Source organism: Leptidea sinapis, chromosome 13 (genome assembly GCF_905404315.1).
Source record: "Leptidea sinapis chromosome 13, ilLepSina1.1, whole genome shotgun sequence".
Classification (NCBI taxonomy): domain Eukaryota; kingdom Metazoa; phylum Arthropoda; class Insecta; order Lepidoptera; family Pieridae; genus Leptidea; species Leptidea sinapis.
Genome location: NC_066277.1, coordinates 12,010,480 through 12,031,350, shown reverse-complemented (window position 1 = coordinate 12,031,350; position 20,871 = coordinate 12,010,480). Strand labels below are relative to the sequence as shown.

General features: G+C 36.2%; 1 protein-coding gene across 2 annotated transcripts in view; it reads right to left on the bottom strand.

Moving 5' to 3' along the window:
* The window catches only part of LOC126967624 (zinc finger protein 436-like), a 34,567-nt gene that overhangs the window by 2,891 nt on the left and 10,805 nt on the right, over positions 1–20,871 (bottom strand). Inside the window, exons 6-17 of one of the 2 annotated variants that reach the window (XM_050812182.1) lie at positions 17,681–17,755; positions 15,410–15,542; positions 14,038–14,138; positions 11,375–11,435; positions 9,792–9,914; positions 8,690–8,800; positions 7,237–7,355; positions 5,320–5,368; positions 5,203–5,225; positions 4,341–4,428; positions 2,051–2,173; positions 421–531 (exon numbers count right to left, since the gene is read on the bottom strand). In XM_050812182.1, the coding sequence (XP_050668139.1) occupies positions 421–531; positions 2,051–2,173; positions 4,341–4,428; positions 5,203–5,225; positions 5,320–5,368; positions 7,237–7,355; positions 8,690–8,800; positions 9,792–9,914; positions 11,375–11,435; positions 14,038–14,138; positions 15,410–15,542; positions 17,681–17,755 (1,117 nt within the window). The remainder of the gene's footprint in view (positions 1–420; positions 532–2,050; positions 2,174–4,340; positions 4,429–5,202; positions 5,226–5,319; positions 5,369–7,236; positions 7,356–8,689; positions 8,801–9,791; positions 9,915–11,374; positions 11,436–14,037; positions 14,139–15,409; positions 15,543–17,680; positions 17,756–20,871) is intronic. The other variant, XM_050812183.1, reaches the window with a different exon arrangement.

Below are 20,871 nucleotides of genomic sequence, written 5' to 3'. Positions count from 1 at the left end.
TATGTATGTATGTACGTAAAAAGTTTAACAACGACGATAAACAAATCAGTAAAAATTTTTTTTTTATTAATTCATAAAATCTACAGCGCATTACATCTCTTATTAGCTAGGTAAAATAAAAATATTGGCCAACAGTGATTTTATGCTATAATATAGGCAAAACAATAAAAAATTATCATAAATTTATAATTAATCTACTCGAGGTACAACAAACTTAGGTAGCAAAGAGAGAAAGGAAAAAAATATACGCATAATATAATGTTTTCTGTGTGTGTGTGTGTTTGGGTGAGTGTGTTGTTATTATGAGTGTTTTATCATAATTTAAGTTAAATTTTGTATTTATATTAAAGTAACAAATACTACCAAATATATGCAATAGCATAGTAAACAATGCTTTTGTATTTATTTCACAATTATTACCAATAGATGTCGTTTCAGAATCACGCTGGTCACGAACTCTTTGCCGCAGGTGTCACACCTGAAGGTCTTCTCCTTGGTGTGAATGTTCTGGTGAGCTAATATACTGCCAGGCTGTTAAGAAGCATATTGTAAGTACAACAAGTTGTTACACAAGAGCTAGCCTCGGAGACAATCGAAGTGACCTTGAAATAAACAAAAAAAAGTAAGATTTTTATAACACTAAGAAGCTGGACATTCAGCTGAAGGTAATTGATGCACCCTGCCTATTGCAATGCAGTGCCGCTTAGCAATCTAGAAAGACCTAAAAATTCATGACGGCACTACGATTGCGCTCGTCACCTTAAGATAAGTCTCATGTGCCAGTAATTTCACTAGCTGCTTTTACCACAATGGAACCTATTTCTGCAAGCAGTAATGTGTAAACATTACTGTGTTTCGACCCGAAGGAGGCCGTTGCTAGTAAAATTACTGGGCAATTGAGACTTAACATCTTACATCTCAAGGTGACGAGCGCAGTTGTAGTGCCGCTCAGAATTTTTGGATTTTTCAAGAATCCTGAGCAACACTATATTGTAATGGGCAGGGCGTATCAATTACCATCAGCTGAGCGTCCTGCTCGTCTCGATCCTTATTTTCATAAAAAAAGCTACAGCGCCCTTCAGGCCGAAACACAGTAATCCTTACATTACTGCTTCACGGCAGAAAAAGGCGCCATTGTGGTACCCATAATCTAGCTGGCATCCTGTGCAAAGGAACCTCCCACTGGTAGAAGTTTCAATTCCTTAATAGACTTAATTTACATTAAGTTTCATAAGAATGACACAGTGAAATAGATCTACAGCGGCGGCCAAAATTTTATAAATAATGGCTGGCAATGGCGCCTCTATCGTCTCGCTTTTTCGTTTCATCGAGTTTCAAATCACAACGATTCTAAAGAAGTTTCATTTCAAAAATTAAGAATCTGGTGGCGTAAAGGTTAAATTTTCTGTCATCGGAAATATTGTCACACTGTACTAAGGATAATAAGTAAAGGTAATTTAATTTTTTTCAGTCAATAATGTATCTGAACTTTTTATTTAGCATAACATTCGAAGGAATGTTATGTCTCAATAAAGTTATGTACATTATTAAAATCAGTCTGCTTAGGGGATTAAAAATCCACTTATTTCACTCATAATTGATCCGTTGCCGACACGAAGTATTTGTTAAAAAAATTGCTCTTTTGGTACGCAAAACAACTACCAACGGAAAATGTATTGAAGTAGGCGTTATTTTGCGGAAATCCATAACTATTCGAGTGTTTTAAGTTTTCTTGAAATCAGTTTTGTTTTGAATGAACAAACAAATTTGGTCTCTTCACCATTGTTACGTATCTCTTCCGGGGGTAATACGTCACAATAGCCGACGAATCACAGCGCGCCAACTCATGCGACGAGGGTATAAAAGAGCGGTTTCTAGCTCATTCAATTCAGTCTCGTGCCAGTTTGGCGAGTCAGCATCTCTTGAGGATGCCTCGTGTAGAGGCAAAACACGTGTCGAATTGTTTAAAGACAAATAGTGGCGAAATTAACACACAGAACATTCACATCTTTGTGGCACTTTAGGTTTTATAATATTAATATATTTGTACCGCAAGGGATGCACCACATATCTCGCAGATGTGTCGGTTGCTCTCCGGATAGAACGAAGTCCTGGGGTGTTCCTTGGTGTGGTGCTTCATGCACGCTGCCTGCGTTTCGAAGTGTTCTCCACACTGTTATAAATATTAAAACGAAAATATTTTGTTTAATGAAATAATAACATACACTGTTCCATGTTCATGTCGTGGAGAAGGACGCTTCAGGCTTTCAAAATACAAAGAACGACGGCGAATGGTAATCAGATAAAGATCTCCTATCTCATTCACTCAATTCTCTGCATATACTCATTCTCTTTTGTTCCATAGCTTTCTTTGAATCCATGAATCGTTGATGAACCAGGCTCATCATTATGCTATCGGAGAATTGTTGCGAACTTTAAAACATGAGCGACGCCTCGACCTAACCTAACATCGACCAATGTCAATAAAAATAACTATTCACTTTATAAATAATAACCAAGATTGTATGGTATCGACCTATTCCAGACAAAAACACTCAAAACCAATTTTTTTTATGATAATAATGGACGAGACGAACAGGACGTTCAGCTGATGGTAATTGATACGCCTTGCCCATTACAATGCAGTGCCGCAAAAATTCTAAACGGCAATACAATTGCGCTCGTCTCTTTCAGTCATAAGATGTTACATCTCATTTGCCCAGTAATTTCACTAGCTACGGCGCCCTACACACAGAAACACAATAATGCTTACACATTACTGCTTCACGGCAGAAATAGACTCCGTTGTGGTACCCATAACCTAGCCCGCATCCTGTGCAAAGGAGCCTCCCACTGGTAAAACCAATACTTAAACGCTTTGACATTGAACTCAAAAGGCACTCTATCAATTAAAAACACTATGCAATCACTGGCCATTGCAGGATTAACAAAAATCTACATACTATAGGGATACAAGAGGAATCCCAGCTGGAGATTCCTTTTTGAAAAGGATGAATATTAGCCAGCATCTGGGAAGAACATGAATGACGAACAGAGTTTATGAGAGTATCGTCTGCCAGCGGTGTGCCTGAAAGATTTTTTTTTTATGGAATAGGAGGACAAACGAGCGTACAGGTCACCTGGTGTTAAGTGATCACCGCCGCCCACACTCTCCTGCAACACCAGAGGAATCACAAGAGCGTTGCCGGCCAAGATGAAGCAGAAACATGGTGGGGATGGACAAAGGATTCGAGTGTCCGAGAGTTCATATTATAATATACAATTGTTTTAAAACATTTCACAGAAGTAGAAAGAAGAATTTAAAATAAAAGAAGGTACTGGGGCCTGAGAGAGGTTATGAAAGATAGACAGCTTCATACATTATGAAATGCAAATTATTTGACACTTGCATGCTTCCTGTTCTTTATGTATGTATTCAAACAAACGCAGTCGGGCAATACATGACAGAAAGAAGTATACTGAAAGTAAAAAAAATCAGATAGATTGAAAAAAGTGTCGTCAGAAGCAAATCGAAAAATCTGTAAATAACCTCAAAAATCAAATAACTCAAATGAAGATGGAGGACAAATATTAATCAAAATTGTTACAAGATTGATATTTAAAGCTAATAATACCAATTCAACTGAAAATCATGTTTAAATTTTTGAAGATATACTTCTTTATGTGCCTTATAAAAATATGATGACGTTGGTTCCTAAAAAATTCTGGCGTTTGCTACATTCGTTTTTTCTTTTTGGGTTTCTTCGTCCATTACTAGGATATGCAAAGGGTTCAAGCCCGTACAGCCATATTCGTTATTAAATAATTAATTGTCAAAGCCATTGTTGCAAGATTTTGACACTATTGTTCTTTCTGCAAACGTAGAATAGCACGAGGAAAAAATTTTTTAAGGATTTTTGCTTTGTTAGGCCAAAGAAATATAACTTCTTGCGTGCATACATACATTTTTTTTATAATATTTATGACATTGTAATTTTTCATATCAGTGAAAATAGGCATCATTTAAATTTTAAGTAAGTACTCACATTTATTGTATTATATTTTATAAATTATTGTGGACCTAGTCATAAGTCATTGTAATCTTTAACCAAGTGGTCTACCATGTTGAAACAAAGACAGTAATTATTGTAAATAACTACATATGCGGATTATATACAATTTAGTCTTTAAAATATGGCAGGGATTACGGCATACCTGCATTATGTATCATGTTTTTCGGAATTATATAAAAATCTGAAAATAACATCCGCACTACCCCTTATTTTAGTTTTTACTATGTTCCTTGATTATAAAACAAACATAATATATGAATATCATACCTGGTGACATGTCGTCGGTTTTATTTTCCAGCGCCGCTTACTGAGCCCTTGTTTGTCAGTTATACTCTCTGTATCCTCAGACTCATTCCTATAATAACCAAAAAAAGTTATTACTATAAAAACCTTAAGGTTACCGCCACTCGAATGTTTTTGACAGTTCTTTTCAATTTCGGAACACATTTGTTTTGAACATTTTCTGGAATCATATTGTAAAAGCATTTATCTATACCCATGTTTTAAATCCTCTATTAAAGATTCTAAATCAGTTAGCTTATTGCCAACATTAAAACACCCAATGTCCTAATAACCATTTCATCATCAAAGCGAGTGCTGTACTGAAATTCAGTACATACTTATCAGCTCGACTTAACCGAGAAGTAGGTAAAACAAACAAGTTCCATTGGTTTTAACATTATTTTATAACAATAATAAATGGGGAGCATTCTTAGGTTATACTGCGAAATCCACTGAACCGATCGGAATAATACTTGTACGATTAGATGCAGCGTGTTTCGGAGTAGGTTTTAGTATATGATATGTTGATGATTAGCTACCTACTTATGCGGAACCTGAATTGTTTTGACTGCAATTAATCAATACGGTCAACAATATTATAAACAAAATGAGCGCCATCTAGCGATGGTACCTACGCTACGAGGGTAATAATAACGCAGCGCCATCTCTTAGCTTGGGTACAACTCAAAAACATCAGTGGCACATCAATCTCTAGTATATAGTGTATTATATATGCTACTGACTACACCATTACGGTTTAAAGGCTAGAATAGAAATAAGGCGAGGAAGATACAAGCTTTAGATACATATTATGTGCTAGAATATTAATAATTATGTATTCACTTACAGTTCTTTCGGCTGCTCCGAAATCTAAAACAAAACACATGGAATTTATTTTAACAGTTACAAATGACATTTATCTCAAGCACTCGCTAAACAAATTGATTTATTTTAAGACGCTTACCGTCTTTTGTGTTATATCCCCAACCACTTTTCTTTTATATTTTCCACCTCTGAAACAAATGCAGAAGTGCTTTATGATAAGATTGTTAAATAATAATCTTAGAATAGATAGTAATTTAAATAATAAACATTCTGTTTCCGTTCCTAAAACAGCGACATCTATGGACACTGTGTGTAGCTATTGTGAGTCAGCGACATATTATTGTATCGCCGTGGTTGAGTGAACCTCACATATTTATCCACCAATCCCTGTCATTTAAAAAAAAGAGCGTGCTTTAGACCATACGAATGAAGTAAACAAAACATTAATGTACAAAATTATTCATGAACGAAATGAATTTACAAAATAATCAAGAAATCACCGTTCGCGTAACGCTCTCGTCACGCATTCGCCAGCTGAGTTCCCGAGTCAAGTTTTACTTCAAAATAGTAAAACATCTCTTGTAATAATAGGCTTGTTGACTAGAGCTGACCGTTGATGCAGATTCAGATTCAGCCGATTAAAGCATTTAGTCCTCAAAATAATAGATAGTTTTAAGAAAAAATAGGGTGAAAGGATTAAAAAAAATATTCGATATAGTAGAAGTATAAAATACGGTAATTGGCCAGAAAGAAAACAGTTCGGCGAGCTGAGTTTTCGTTGGATCTAAGGAAGTCAAGCGTCCCGGATGAAATTTCTCCAATCGTGCGCCCCTGAGTTGACGCCGGTACTAACAAGTTTATTCCGGCACTCATACTCAAAGGGCGTAGTCTATGACGCATGGAAGTAAGCCCTTGTCCATCCGATCCAAAAAGGAGACAATATACCTAAAGGGTCATCACTTGAGAGAGACAGTACGGCTTTCGCCTTGGTCGGTCGGCAGGCGATCTTCTGGTATGCCTAACACATAGATGGGCGGCGGTTATCGAAAACAAGGGGGAAGGGCTGGCAGTTAGCCTGGATATATTGAAGGCCTGTATGGCGCTTCTTCCAAAGCAAATCTTCTCTATTCTGGGGATAGGAATTCCATCCATTTTGTACTCATATATGAAAGGACGCCGAACTCTGATTGAAGTCATGACTGAACATTTGTCACGATTGAATTCCATTTTATTCGTTTCACTCCAGTGACATAAAGCTGTTAGATTGCGTTGCAACTTGAGGCAAGAAGTAATTTTGAAGACAAGCTTTAGGTCATCGGCATATAATAGACATTTTACATATTTAATACATTCCGAAAGATCGTTAACCATGATGAGGAAGAACATGGGTCCTAAGATAGAACCCTGACTTACACCGGATCGCGTATGATATGGTTTAGACTTATATATACCATATCGAACGAATTTCTGACAGTCAGCGATAGTCAGCGATTACGTAAAAAAGTTGAGGAGATAGACCAATAGCACTGAGATTACTGAGAAGGATATCGTTATTTACCCTATCAAAAGCTTTGCGATAATCAAAATAAAGGGCGTCTACTTGATGGCCATGACGTCACTTCTCAATTATCATGACCGCATCACTAGAAGTTTTATTTATATTACGTGTTATAGGCGATAAACGGCCACCATGATACCTGCGTATCGGGCGTAGTTCAATGTAGTTAGTAGATTGATAAAAGTACAGTAATTTTCGTTAGTCTTAGATAATTCATACGTCAAGATAGAGTCTCTTGCTGCTAGACAACCAACGAAAACAGGCCAGGTTTATTACTTTAGTGTTCGTGACAAGCTGCGTCGTACACACGCGACGTGTATGTCACTTAGTGTTAGTGTGAGTGCATTGTTCAAAATAGAAGTTACCTGTCAACGTCGTAATTTTTTTCGACGTTTTCACAGCTGTTACAGTATAACTAGACGTAAAAATGATCTAAGCTTATCGACATTATAGAAGAGTAATCCAAAATCTGTCATCACGTATTCGCGCAGCTCTTACCTCTTGTAGGGGTGAGGTTCCTTGAGGTGGACGAGTCTGTGGTGCAGCTTCCTACTGTTGCTCTGTGTGAACCGTTTGTCACATAACGTACATTTGAACGGCTTCTCGCCTGTGTGCGTCTGTATACAAACAATAATATTTATTAACAGCTACCGTGAATTAGTTTCATCGAGATATGTTCTCTTTGTGACTCAGACTGAGATCTATAGAGCGTGCTTGTTCTTTGCTCAGACTTTACTTGCGGAACACCTTGCTTGGATAAAACGCGAACTTGACTTTTGCATTGGGCGGTCTAAGCCCAGCATAATTTCATCTATCAAATGACTACAAAAAATAATTAAAGATTATGTAGCGAACACTCAGCTAAGTTTTACATAAGTGAAGTCTGAGCAAAGTCCGAGTACGCTCTATAGATCTTAACCTAAGCTCATTACAGAATTGTTTGTCCGGGACAGTCATCCAAGGTGTTGCGACAAACCTTTAGACGCACGTGGCGGGTCCTATAAAGGCCAGATTCTTTAAAGCCATAAAATATTCAGTCTTGTATTTATTACCTACATATAATTATCCCGTTTACCTTGTTTGAGAGAACCAAACTAAACTACAGTATGATATACAACGGTCTAACTTCCTACATCCTTACAGTTTAAAAATAGTTTCACGGAATTGAATGCCTCCAATGGTACGTAAATGTCATTAAAAGGGAGAAACTCATAAGTATTCAAATATAAATAATATATGAGACGGTGGCTGCGAATGGAATAAAATGTAAACGACCCCTTGAAAAATATTGGCTCGGAGTTACGCGGTGCCTGCCGTTTGATAGCTGGAAAACGTTGTATATGTTCAAGACATGTAATTCGGATCAAAATTAGACCGCTTTATTGACTTTAATACATCATAATATGAATCCTCTATAAAAGATTCTGAAACAGTTAGCTTATTGCTAACATTAAAAAAGCCAGTACTAGTAACCATAATATCATCCGTAGGAGTGTTATTATGAAAACGGATGATGTAATGTTGTACTGAATTTCATTACAACACTCGTTTGGTTGATGTGATGGTTATAAGGACATTGGGTGTTTTAATGTTGGCAATAAGCTAGCTGTGTTAGAACCTTTAATAGATGATTTAAAGCATGGGTGTAGATAAATAACTATAATCTTGTTGGTAACTATTTTTTTATATATTATAGATACGCCAATTAAAAGGAATACTAATAACAGTTCAATAGTAGTATGTGAAAAATTTTGTAGTTTAAGACAAAAACGAAAAATACTACATAAAATTAAGAAAATCTTACAACAAAAAAAATAAATAGAAAGAAAAGAAGAAATCGCATCCATATTGAGTAAATGAAATGGTGAGTAGGTTGTGTGAGTGAATGTGAGTAACTAAGCCATTTTATCTAAGGTAGCCTAAGGAGCTTGGTAAATTATTTCACAATTACCAGTTGATGCCGTTTCAGAATCATGCTGGTGTAGAACACCCTGCCGCAGATCAGACACGGGTAGCTCTTCTCCTTGGTGTGTCGGTTCTTGTGAGCGGTCATACTGCGAGGCTATTGCAAACATATTACACACTTTTTATTATATTTCTATATTGCGCGACAAACAACGAATTTGATAAAAAAAAAGTATAAAGTAAAATCAATTTTTATTTGGGACAAAAACTATACAAAAGATGCGGGACTTTTTGTATAATTAATCTCAAAAGTGAGGAATATCACTTAAAAATAAGAAATTATTTAGATGTGGGACAAACACTGCACATACAGGGAAACGTTTACAAAATATAGCATTAAAGATTATTAATATAATAATACAATTAATAGGTATTTGTCTGATACAAAATAATATAATAATATAATTAATAGGTATTTGTCTGAGTCAAATCTAATGATATTCCAAAAGAAAAAAAACGTAAGTTAGGCTAATAAGTAGTAAGACGTCTTTAAAAAAGCATCAATTTTGAGAAAATAAATGAGTTTTTATGCCTTTTTTATTTTGAAAAAGCAATACGAAATGCCTTCACTGACTTTTTATTCTTCCACAAAGGGATAAATGTCCTTTGCGAGGGAAAGGCAGAAATGTATAGAACAAGGTTAATTTTGCAAAAGAAAAATATTTGTTTTGATTTAATTTGAAATTATTCTGGAGGAACAAAAGTAGAATGATTCGGCCGGGTATTGATAACTTTGGGTGGCTCCTTTGCACAGGATGTCGGCTGGATTATGTGTACACACAACGGCGCCTATTTCTGCCGTGAAGCAGTAATGTGTAAGCATTATTGTGCTTCAGTCTGAAGGACGCCGTCGCCTGTGAAATTACTGGACAAATGAGACTTAACATGTTATGTCTCAAGTTGACGAGCGCAATTGTAGTGCCGCTCAGAATTTATGGGTTTTTCAAGAATCCTGAGTGGCACTGCAATGTAATGGGCATGGAGTATCAATTACTATCAGCAGAACCTCCGCCTCGTCTCGTTCCTTGCTGTCATAAAAAAACTTTTCCATGTATGGTTGTCAGACAGTAATATGGAAGGTGAGGTACCGCAAGCGAGACGCCACATATATCGCAGGGGATTCGGTCGCTCGGTCCGTGGAACAACTTCCAGGGGTGTTCCGCACTGTGGTGCTTGATGCATGCCCGCAGCGTCGCGAAGTGTTTGCCGCACTGTCAACAAATAAGCAAACGCGAATATTATGATTTATAAAATTGAAATATAAACTGTTTTACTGTCATCTTATTTCAATAGATAATTACCGCCCATGCAATAAAAATTTATCAAGTATTATCATGTGGCCGTTGAGTTTCTTATATGTTCAAACATGGAATTCCGTGGTCTCTCTCTGCAGTTCAAATGCAACAAAAATATCCGAAAGTATGGACGTCGTCAGTAGTGTGACTTAGACGTAAATAGATAATTTACAGTATGCGTTGAAACTTCTAAGTAAATAAAAGTAATTATGTTCTTTTATGAATATTACAGAAAGCATAACACAGAATCGTCGATTTTGAGGTTTTCATTTTACTGTTTCGTAATATAACAAAACAACAATATTTAATTTTTTATCTAAATTGCAGTAAGAATTGATGATATTTTGCAGTATGGTCAGACCTGTCTCACTCCCCATGTAGGTATCGAAATCATAAGTACGTGCGGCGGCCTCTACAGAGTAGGCCAACCAGTAGGGACTCACGAGCGAGAAATAACGCACACTCGAGCATTGTTCTCTACGTTAATACACACCGATCCGACCGACCTTTTAAAAATGCAGAAAAAAAATATGAAAGGTCATTGCGATCCAAATTTAAATTTTTAAGCTTCCGAAAGACGCCTGAAACAATCTAATTGATAGTGATAATTATTATTATTAAATTACCATGATAGCTAGGTAGCTATTTTTTTTCTTATACTAAGTAAGAATGACTATGCAACAATACATTAGTTTTTGGTTTTGTTAGGTTTAACAACGAAAGAATATTGTTTTAAAATTACTATTACGTACCTATTTATATAATATACTAGCGGACCCGACAGACGTTGTCCTGTACACACGTGTTAAATTTGAAAAATCGGTCCAGACGTTAGAAGGATATTACTAACATACTTAGGAGAATTATATGTCGACTGTATTGAGAATCTAAATCAATCTCAAATAGTGTATTTGAGATTGAACACTCTAAACAGATCATCAAAATCGGTCCAGCCGTTTAGGAAGAGGTCACACACGTACAGATGAATTATATATATAAATATTTTAAAAGATGACCTTATACTAAGTACAGTTTTTGGTAAAGAAGACATCTCTAATGTCGTCAGAAGAGGTAAGAGACACGTGATAGAAAGAGAGGCAACTTCAAGGAAGAATAAAAATGTAGGTTAGTAACGCTGTGCGATCTGAATTACACCTTATTGTGTGGCCGCAAGAGCCCTATTTCCTTAATTGATTTTGCAGAGTGAGACTTCTGTACTTGTACTACTATATATTCCTTGCTGTAGTACACAATACTAGTAAGATCGCTACTAAGCATCGTCTGCCCGAGAATGTATGAAATCATAATCTTTTTCACACAACAGCTGATACAAAATTAATATTACAATATAGAACTAATATAATAATATGCCCTACCTGGTAGCATGTAGTCGGTTTTATTTTCGGCCTCTTCTTTCGGACCCCCTGTTTGGCATTCCTAAAATTAACACACACTTGAATTTATTTCAGGGATTACGCAATAGAACTAGTAGATGACCCACATAACGTTAGGCGACATCATCCGTCCATAACAGTAGAATAATCTACTGTATAAACCTCGTATAAACGAGGGCTGCAATAAAAGTATCGGGAATGGAATATTTCCACTGTTCCTGTCATATTAAATCTTTTTAATTGAAAACTCGTTGGCTTTAAAAATCGAATACCATTTATTTATTTAAAAAAAGATTCTCGGTCTCGTCACAAGGTCTTGTCAAACTTGTTTAGTCGTTGAGAAAATGGAATTGACTCGAGAAAATTCTAGAGCGATGATTTATTATGACTTTCGAAGTGGTTTAACACAAAAACAGTGTGTTGACCGGATGATTTCTGCATTTGGTGATGAAGCCCCATCCAAAACCACAATTTACAGCTGGTTTGCTGAATTTCAACGTGGACGTGTCAAGCTCAGTGATGATCCCCGTCAAGGTCGCCCAAAAACTGCAGTCACCAAAGAAAACGTTGATGCTGTGCGTAAGCTGATTGAGGAAGATGGACATGTGACATACCGCGAAATTCAGGCAACTTTAGACATTGGCATGAGTCATATACAAATAATCTTGCATAAACAATTAGGTGTAAAAAAGTTCTTTTCCCGATGGATACGGCATTTGCTCTGTGAAGAGCAAAAAGCGGCTCGCGTTACTTGGTGCGTCAGAACTCTCGAAAGATTCCACGCAGGATCCTCAAATGCTATATACAACATCGTATCAGGTGACGAATCCTGGATATACGCGTACGAACCCGAAACAAAAAACTAGTCACGAGTTTGGGTGTTCGTAAATGAGTTAAAGCCTACAAAAATTGTTCGTTCACGGAGTGTTGCAAAAAAAATGGTGGCCACGTTTGTCTCCAAAACCAGCCATGTTGCGACTATTCCTCTTGAGGGACAAAGAACGGTTAATGCAGAATGGTATGCTAGCATTTGTTTGCCACAGGTCGTTTCTGAACTCCGCAAAGAGAACTGTAACCGCCGCATCATCCTCCATCACGAGAACGCGGGTTCTCACACCGCGCACAGAACAAAAGATTTTAGAGCAAGAAAACATAGAATTATTAGACCATCCGCCGTACAGCCCCGACCTAAGCGCTAATGATTTATTACTTTCCCTAAAATAAAGAATAAATTGCGTGATCAGAGATTTTCATCACCTGAAGAAGCTGTGGACGCCTACAAAACGGCTATTTTGGAGACCCCAACTTCCGAATGGAATGGTTGCTTCAATGATTGGTTCCATCGTATGGAAAAATTTCGCGGAGAATACTTCGAAAAGCAATAAATACATTTTAAATAGTAATTTTGTGTCACTTCCTTGATTCCCGAAATTTTCAGTGCCGCCCTGTACAACTTGTGTTTTTAATTAGAAGTACCGATTACTTTGACTTTGAGAGGTAGAATGACATTTATTTTTTGACAGGAAGCCAGATTTTTGTTTGACATATGAAAAATGACACACTATATGCTCGAAGTAAATGAAAAAATTTTTAATTATTTATCTGAATTGCAGTAAGCACCTACTGATATTTTGCAGTATGGTCAGGCCTGTCTCACTGTCTCACACCCCGCGTAGGTATCGAAATCATAAGTACGCGCGGCGGCCTCTACAGAGTAGGCCAGCCAGTAGGGACTCACGAGCAAGAAGTGACGCACACTCGAGCTTTGCTCGGTACGTTACTACACACCGATCCGACCGATCTTTTAAAAATGCAGAAAAAAAAATAAGAAAGGTCATTGCGATCCAATTTAAATTTTTAAGCTTTCGAAAGACGCTGAAACAATCTAATTGAAAGTGTCAGAATCACAGGAGCATTGCCGCCCTTTAAGGAAAGTGTACACGCTTCTTTTGAAGATACCTATGTCGTATCGTCTCGGAAACACCGCACAAGCAAGCTCATCCCACAGCTTTGTTGTACGTAGATGGATGCTGGAGAAGATACGAAAATTCATCAAAAGGACGAATTAGTATATTCTCGCAAAACATACCGTCACTGAAAAGGCAAAAATACAAAAATAGCAAACGTCCGATTTACAGGAGAAAAATTTTTTTCTTTACACCTTATAGACTTAACCTCTTATATCTCAAGGTGACGAGCGCAGTTGTAGTGTCGCTCAGAATTTTTTGGGTTTTTCAAAAATCCTGAGCGGCACTGCATTGTTATAAGCGGCTGAACGACCTGCAAGTCTCGTCCCTTACTGTCTTAAAAACTTTTCCAATGTATGGTTGTGAGATAGCAATATAGAAGGTGATGTACCGAAAGCGAGACGCCACATAATATATCGCAGGGGATTCTGTGATATATGTGGTGATGATATCTGAGACTGTGGTGCTTGATGCATGCCCGAAGCGTCGCGAAGTTTTTATATATCAAATATTAACAAAGTTAGAAGGTTCGCACCGAGTGAAATGGCACAATTTCCGCGCCCGTACAGGCAGAAAGATACAAGGCTTTTAAAACCTAGTTTAGCAGCAGCTAATATTGTGGTGATAAATTATAATTCTACATGTGATATAACAAGGTCTTAACAAATTGTCACTCACTCGTCAAAGTAAGTTAGGTGCTTCTCGTACGCCCGGCGAGTCTTGAAGGTCGTGTTACACGTCTCACAGAACGTACTCTTATCTTTATCACCTTGATTCTCCTAAAATAGTAGATAAATTATTGATAAAAAAGGTATAATGTGATATAATATAAGGTGATATTTATATAATTTGATGGTATATTTTTGTATATATTTGCTATAAATTTGCCTCTTAGGCTCACGTCAAGTTGATGATTTGTGTGATCATATAAATCTGCAATAACAGACGTTTCGAAGATTTCATGAAAAACCTGTCACCTTTTTAAAGATATAGCGTACTTGACATTCCAAATAGTCCAGGACTTCTGCTTGCTCTATTATCTGGCGGACAAGTGAGTACTTGTTTCCGTGAAAGCATTACCTATATTAATGGAGACTCCGACAGAGACATCTTACCACAGTACAGTTGTTACGGAATCGCCCGTTTCTGCAGCGCAATTATAGTATTTATGTCAGCGGTCAGCTAAATATTTATATTAAAGTAGGTAATTTCACTATGAAACTTACTAAAATAAACTATGCTAGCAAACTTGAATTATTGATGGCATATGCTGCAGAACTTAGATATTTTTTGATTTGATAAACAATGTGCGGTCCCCGTTGAAAAGCTAAGAATCAACAGCTATAGCCTCACAATATTTTCAATTCCACTTAATTATATTTTGTTGCGTTATTATTAAATAAATAATAGTTCCTAACTGTTGCTGTTAAATTTAATACATTTATTTCCGTTAAGCAAAAGTTTATTTACACTAATCCAATTGACCACCGTAGAAAAAACCTCATTCGCCTGGTCAAAACACAATTTTCAATTGTCATTAATATAATATAGTCACTAAATAATAAAGATGGGGACCCACAATTGAACCCTGTGCCACGCTCATAGTGAATACTGAACCTGCTGATTTCATACGTCAGTGACATCAGCACTCTGAATCTTACAACTCCAATATGATTTTAAAAGATCCAGAGCATTATATTTACACGTATTGGTATAATTTCCCAGCCAGATATATATAGTTAAACACAGTCAAATGCGTTGCATAAGTTGGTAAAGACCCCAAGAGAACCTTGCAAATTATCATAGGTTATAATTTAACAATATCTAGTATCGAGCTAGCGGAATGTCCCCTTGTGTATAATCTCTTTTGTGATTCCTCTAGTTTCATCATCATCATGTGACTGATATGTATACCTCGTTTCTCCTCTTCCCTAACGAAAACTGTATTGATTATTGAGTTAAATAGCATGGGGTTGATCGACATAGGTGAGATTTAGAAAATCGTTAATACGCTACACCTTTTTTTACAAAATAAGTATATAATACTAACATTCTCTAAGACGTGTTGCTTTCGTTTGTGTTGCAAAAGTCTGTGTTCACTGCTGAAGAAAGAGCCGCATATAGTGCATTTATGTCTAGGAGGTCTGTGTTTTCGCATATGTTTGTAGTACGTTGACTTGTTCCTGTTGACAGATAATTATAAATATATGAAAAATTTGTTTCAGCTCGCTCACGTACAAACAAATCAACGATCACAACGCATTATTTTTAAAGTGGAGGACATAGGAACGTACGGTTATTGTTGTTAAGTGATCAACGCCGCCTTCACCTCCAACACCAGATGAATCATAGTTGCCGGACTTTTAGGAAAGTTTATAGGAATTCCACATATCCAAATGATGAGGATTTTTATTTGTGGCGTGTAATGCAAAATTGGTATTCGGAGGAAGGAATCAGGTCAAACAGCTCTTAGAACTGATCCCTGTGATAAATTCGGTAGAAGACATAAAATGAAGCAAGCCTTTATGCAACGCTAAAGTGATCGAGCCGTTCGCAGAGCACTGGTTCCGCATTTTCGCTTTGCCTTCTAGATTTCAAGACCCAGTGTTCTTATACTCGGCGAGGCTTTAAAAGAAGTAAAATCAAAAGGGTGGTGATAAATAAATTATAAATAATGAAAACGGTATTGTTTATAATATTAATTTACGATTTACAAACCATAATCTTTAATTTAAAGTAGAGATCCTATTCGCTTACAGATCCTGGGGGCAAACTCCTAAAATCGATATTCGATATATCGTGGCATTAGTCGTGTCGAATCCTACTCTTAGTTACATCGTATTCGATGTCGAAACGATGATTGAACAAACAAAACATTTTTGATATTATCGGTCCTAACCCTACTCTTAGTTGAAAATGTCAGAGACGAATATTCGAATTCGACAAACAATTAAACGTCACTTTTACGATAATCTCAACAACATCTTCTAGGCTGTCGTTTCTATTATCGTTTCAAGTTGTATAGCTATATTTGCCATATAATATACACACATATTTGCCATATAATATACACACTTAATAAATAAAATTAAAATAAATATATGTGATATACTACTATTCAAGAGGATTTTTTTTCTACCAAGTAATTTAAGTCACTTTGTTGATCGTTTATGCGTAGAAAGTAATGCAAATGGCCGCCTGAGAAATAGGAAGTTGACGAGAAGGGTTGAGTTACTTTTTTTTACATTTAATCATCTGCAAGTTTTGTATTATTTATTAAATTTTAAGTGGTCATATTATATTCATTACATAATTTTTGAATATTTACATTTTGTGTAAATGATACCAAATTGGTGGTGCAGAGTCTGGCATGGTCCTTAGCGTCTAAACTATGTTTTGACTTTTGACACTTAACAGCGACATAACACAGTTAATATTAAGTTTTTCAAGGTTTGCGCATAATTCATTCAGTCTAATATCGTAAAAAAATCAAAATATTTGTCTATGGTTACGATGTTGTTACGATAAACGATACCAAATACGAGCATTTGTTAGAGTAGGGTAGGTGCGATATATTCGGAGTATTATCGTATCGTTCGGAATGTATCGTTGTCGATTTTGCGAGTAGACCTCCTGAAATCAGGTTATTAGTTGTGTTTTAAGTTTTAATGATACTTCAAATTTTAGTTAAGTTTTAGTAAAGAGGATCAGGAGATAAACGATATAAAAAGGTTTTTCTAAATATGTAGATGTGTGCAGCCCTATATTTTCCTTATCTACTTGCTCTACAGTCATAGCTGTTAGACTGGCAGTTTTTCTCAAGGTGGGCGATAACGCCACCTTGTGGGCATTATAGACCTAGAGAGGGGCGTTTAAGGGCCCATAAAAAAATGGGCATCATTGACGTGGTTTTGGGGAGCGATAGTTGATTTGTAATGTCATTTAGATACTTTATATTTAAATTTTCAAATAAGGGTGTTGGTGCACTCATCCGTTATTTTACGAATCCATGAAAAAATACGATCTGAATGTACCTACGATTTTGTATGACAGCCACTTTGAAGATTTACGGATAAGTGCACAGACGCTCTAATTAGTTTATATTTGTGTCCTGTATGATGACATAAAATTAGCTATAAAAGAAATAAGTTTAATAATCTCTGTGCTAGAGCATCCTCTATGGATTTACAACTTTATAAATTAGCTACACTATTGATTGATGATTTTATAATATAATTGTTGTTACATTTAACTCAACTCAAACCGCTTAACACAATTAATCAAAAACCGAAAAAAAATGAATAACTAAAAATGTTCTCACCTAAATTGTATATTACAATGTTTGCATGACATCAACACACCTGTGTGCATTTCTTCGTGGAACGTCGCTGTACTTCTGAAATTTAAAAAACTTGTATGTATAAACGTCTCGTCGCACTTATAAAGTACCTATTGTATATTGAGAAATCCGCAAAAAATATGTAATTTTCAACTTTGTTTGCAGAAAACTATAATAGCTGTGGAGGGTATAGATATTTTTTTTAATATTTTTAAGAAAGCCAACAGCTGGTTTTACATACACTAAAATGATTAACAAACATAATTCGTTCGAGCTAATAATAGGCTTTCACATGTACATAGGAACAAGTATACTATTATTAAATGTAACATATTAATTACAAACAAACAACACAAGTATAATTTAAACTTATTAAATAAAGCTTCATAAAATTATTAAATAAAATCTTCTCGCACTCCTATCGCCAGTTGAGAGCATGATCAAAAAAGAGTAATTTCATTCCTAATGTTAATTTGTTAATCACTGCTAAATTGTTTTACCAAATGGGCTCTAATTGAATTAAAACTGGAGTTAAAGAGATCAATATTATCCGTGTCACAAAAATCATTGAATGACTGCATAGCTCTTAAAATAAATGTGTTCCTTCTATAATTTGTGCGACAGAATGGTACAGCAAAGATATGCTGTTGTCTTAACATTCTACTAGGGGCTGCCAGACAGACTTTGGTCAGTAATATAGAACAGTCAATCATACTTCTTAGTATTTTGATTAAGGTGATTATATCAGAAATATCTCTACGTGCTTTAAGTGGTAGAAGGTGGAAGCGCTTGCAACGTTCTTCATAGCTTACATTAGGTAATTTAAACTTAAAGCCTAGATATCGTGTAAACTTCCGCTGAACCCTTTCAATTCGATTAATGTGTTCAGCATACATTGGGTTCCAAATTTGTGAACCGTATTCAAGATGGCTGCGAACGAAAGAACTTTTAATGTTTTCATACTTTTGAAAGGTTTGGCTGTACGTATTATGAAACCTAGTGCTTTAGACGCTTTAATAGCCTGATCAATATGTGGTACGAAAGTTATTTTGCTATCATGGACAACACCTAGATCTCTTGTTTCGTTTACCACGGATAGAGGTTCGTGTTTTAAAATATACGTATGAGGGAAAGGGGTAGGCTTAGTAGTGTAATGCATGTAGAAACATTTGGATACATTTAGGTCAAATTTGTACACGGTACAATAGTCATCCAGTCTATACAAATCTTCTTGAATGCGTAATGTATCTGTCTTATTATTTGCTGTACCAAAAATTTTCATATCATCTGCAAACAAAAGGTAATTCGAATTTTTAATGAATCGTCCGATGTCATTTATGAAAATTATAAAAAGCAGAGGTCCTAGTAATGATCCTTGAGGGACCCCAGACCCCAGAGGGTATATTTTTCCAAGAAGAGCAGTAGCCATTGAGAACAACAGCCTATTTTCTATCAGAGAGATAAGATTTAAACCAATTGTATAAATCGTCACGGATACCAAGTGCTGTAAGCTTTTTGAGAAGAATACAATGGTCAATTCGGTCGAATGCTTTCGTATAGTCCATGTAAATAACATCAACTTGATTACCCTGTACCATTTGTTCAGATATGTAGTCATTTAGCACTGCTAAGTTTGTGACGGTAGAGCGTGCTTTTAAAAATCCATGTTGACATTGATCAAAAGCCGAACTAAATGTTTTGTAAACTTGCGTGAACATAAGTCTCTCAAGAACTTTTGCAAATAAGCTAAGTTTGGATATTGGCCTGTAATTTTCTACATTTTCCCTGGAACCTTTTTTATGTATTGGAGAGACATAAGCAGTTTTCCATTGAGGGGAACCAGACCTTCGTTGAAGGATCTCTTAAACAATAATGATATTGGTAATGACAGCTCGAAGGCACATGCCACGATAAATTCAGCTGGTAAATGGTCAGGTCCTGAAGATTTTTTCAGATCTAATGACTTAAGGAGTTCATATACTTGTTGCAACTGACTTCTAGGTTCCCCAATTCACAGGCCGGATTTGATGATGGTGGAGGCATTTGAGAGCTAGGCGATGAACTGGATAAAAAAGTAGTATAAAAATAGTCTGAGAACAGCTCACTAATATCATCTCCTTTAGTACAACTTTTGTCTTTAAATGTCATTATGGATGGAATGGTACCACGCTTACGCCTATCTAGGACGTATGAAAACATTTTTTTGGGATTAGTACATATGGATTGCTCAATGTTGTTCATATAATTATCATAACATTCCCTTTCAGTTGCATCAACACGTTCTCTGAGAACTCTGAAAGAGGCTTCGTCTGATTTGTTTCCATAGACTTTGAACTTTCTAAAGAATTTGAATTTTTCTTTAATCATTCTGATTAGAGATGAAGTATACCACGGGGGATATTTAACATTGCGCGACTTACATTTAGGGACAAACTCATCTCGCAATTTATATATTATTTTGTAAAAAGAGTCAAGTGCTTCATCCTCCTTCAGTCGCCTGAACAGACAATTTCCTCCCAGTCGACCTCTGACAATATTTTACGAATTTTGTCGTAGTTGGCACGCTTGAAACAGAAAAATTCGGTTTTTTGAGGTGATAAGGGCTTAAAATCCAGGGAAGGGACTACACATATAGCTTTGTGAGTTGAGTCCTCAGGTACAAGCGGAGTAGCACACTGGAATACTGATACAGAGTCATTTGAGAGTACGAGATCAAGTATACGGCCGATATTGTTTGTTACGTGATTATATTGTTTCAAACTACACATATTAATATTATCAGCAAAATCGAAGTAAATCTGTTTGGTTATGCGGAATAAGTCCATCCTCAGAAGATGAAGAAACCCACTGAGTTTCACTTAGATTGAAGTCACCCAGTACTAGAAATTTGTCATCTTTGTAGGTGTTAATAAGTGTGAGTAGCTGGTTTTGAAAGTTTGCTAACTGAACATTAAAGGAATTACCTTCCGCCTGATTACAGAGGTAGACTGAACATAAGTGAATGTGGGTGGCTGTGGTTGTTCGAGTACGAGGTATAAATAACGTAACCCACAGATCTTCAGCTGATGAACTCCAGCTCGGGTTGCCCCGGGCATGTATTGTGTTCTTAACAGCAATGAGTACACCTCCACCCTTTGTTTGACGAGTGAGATCGTAGTTACGGTCGTTTCGCC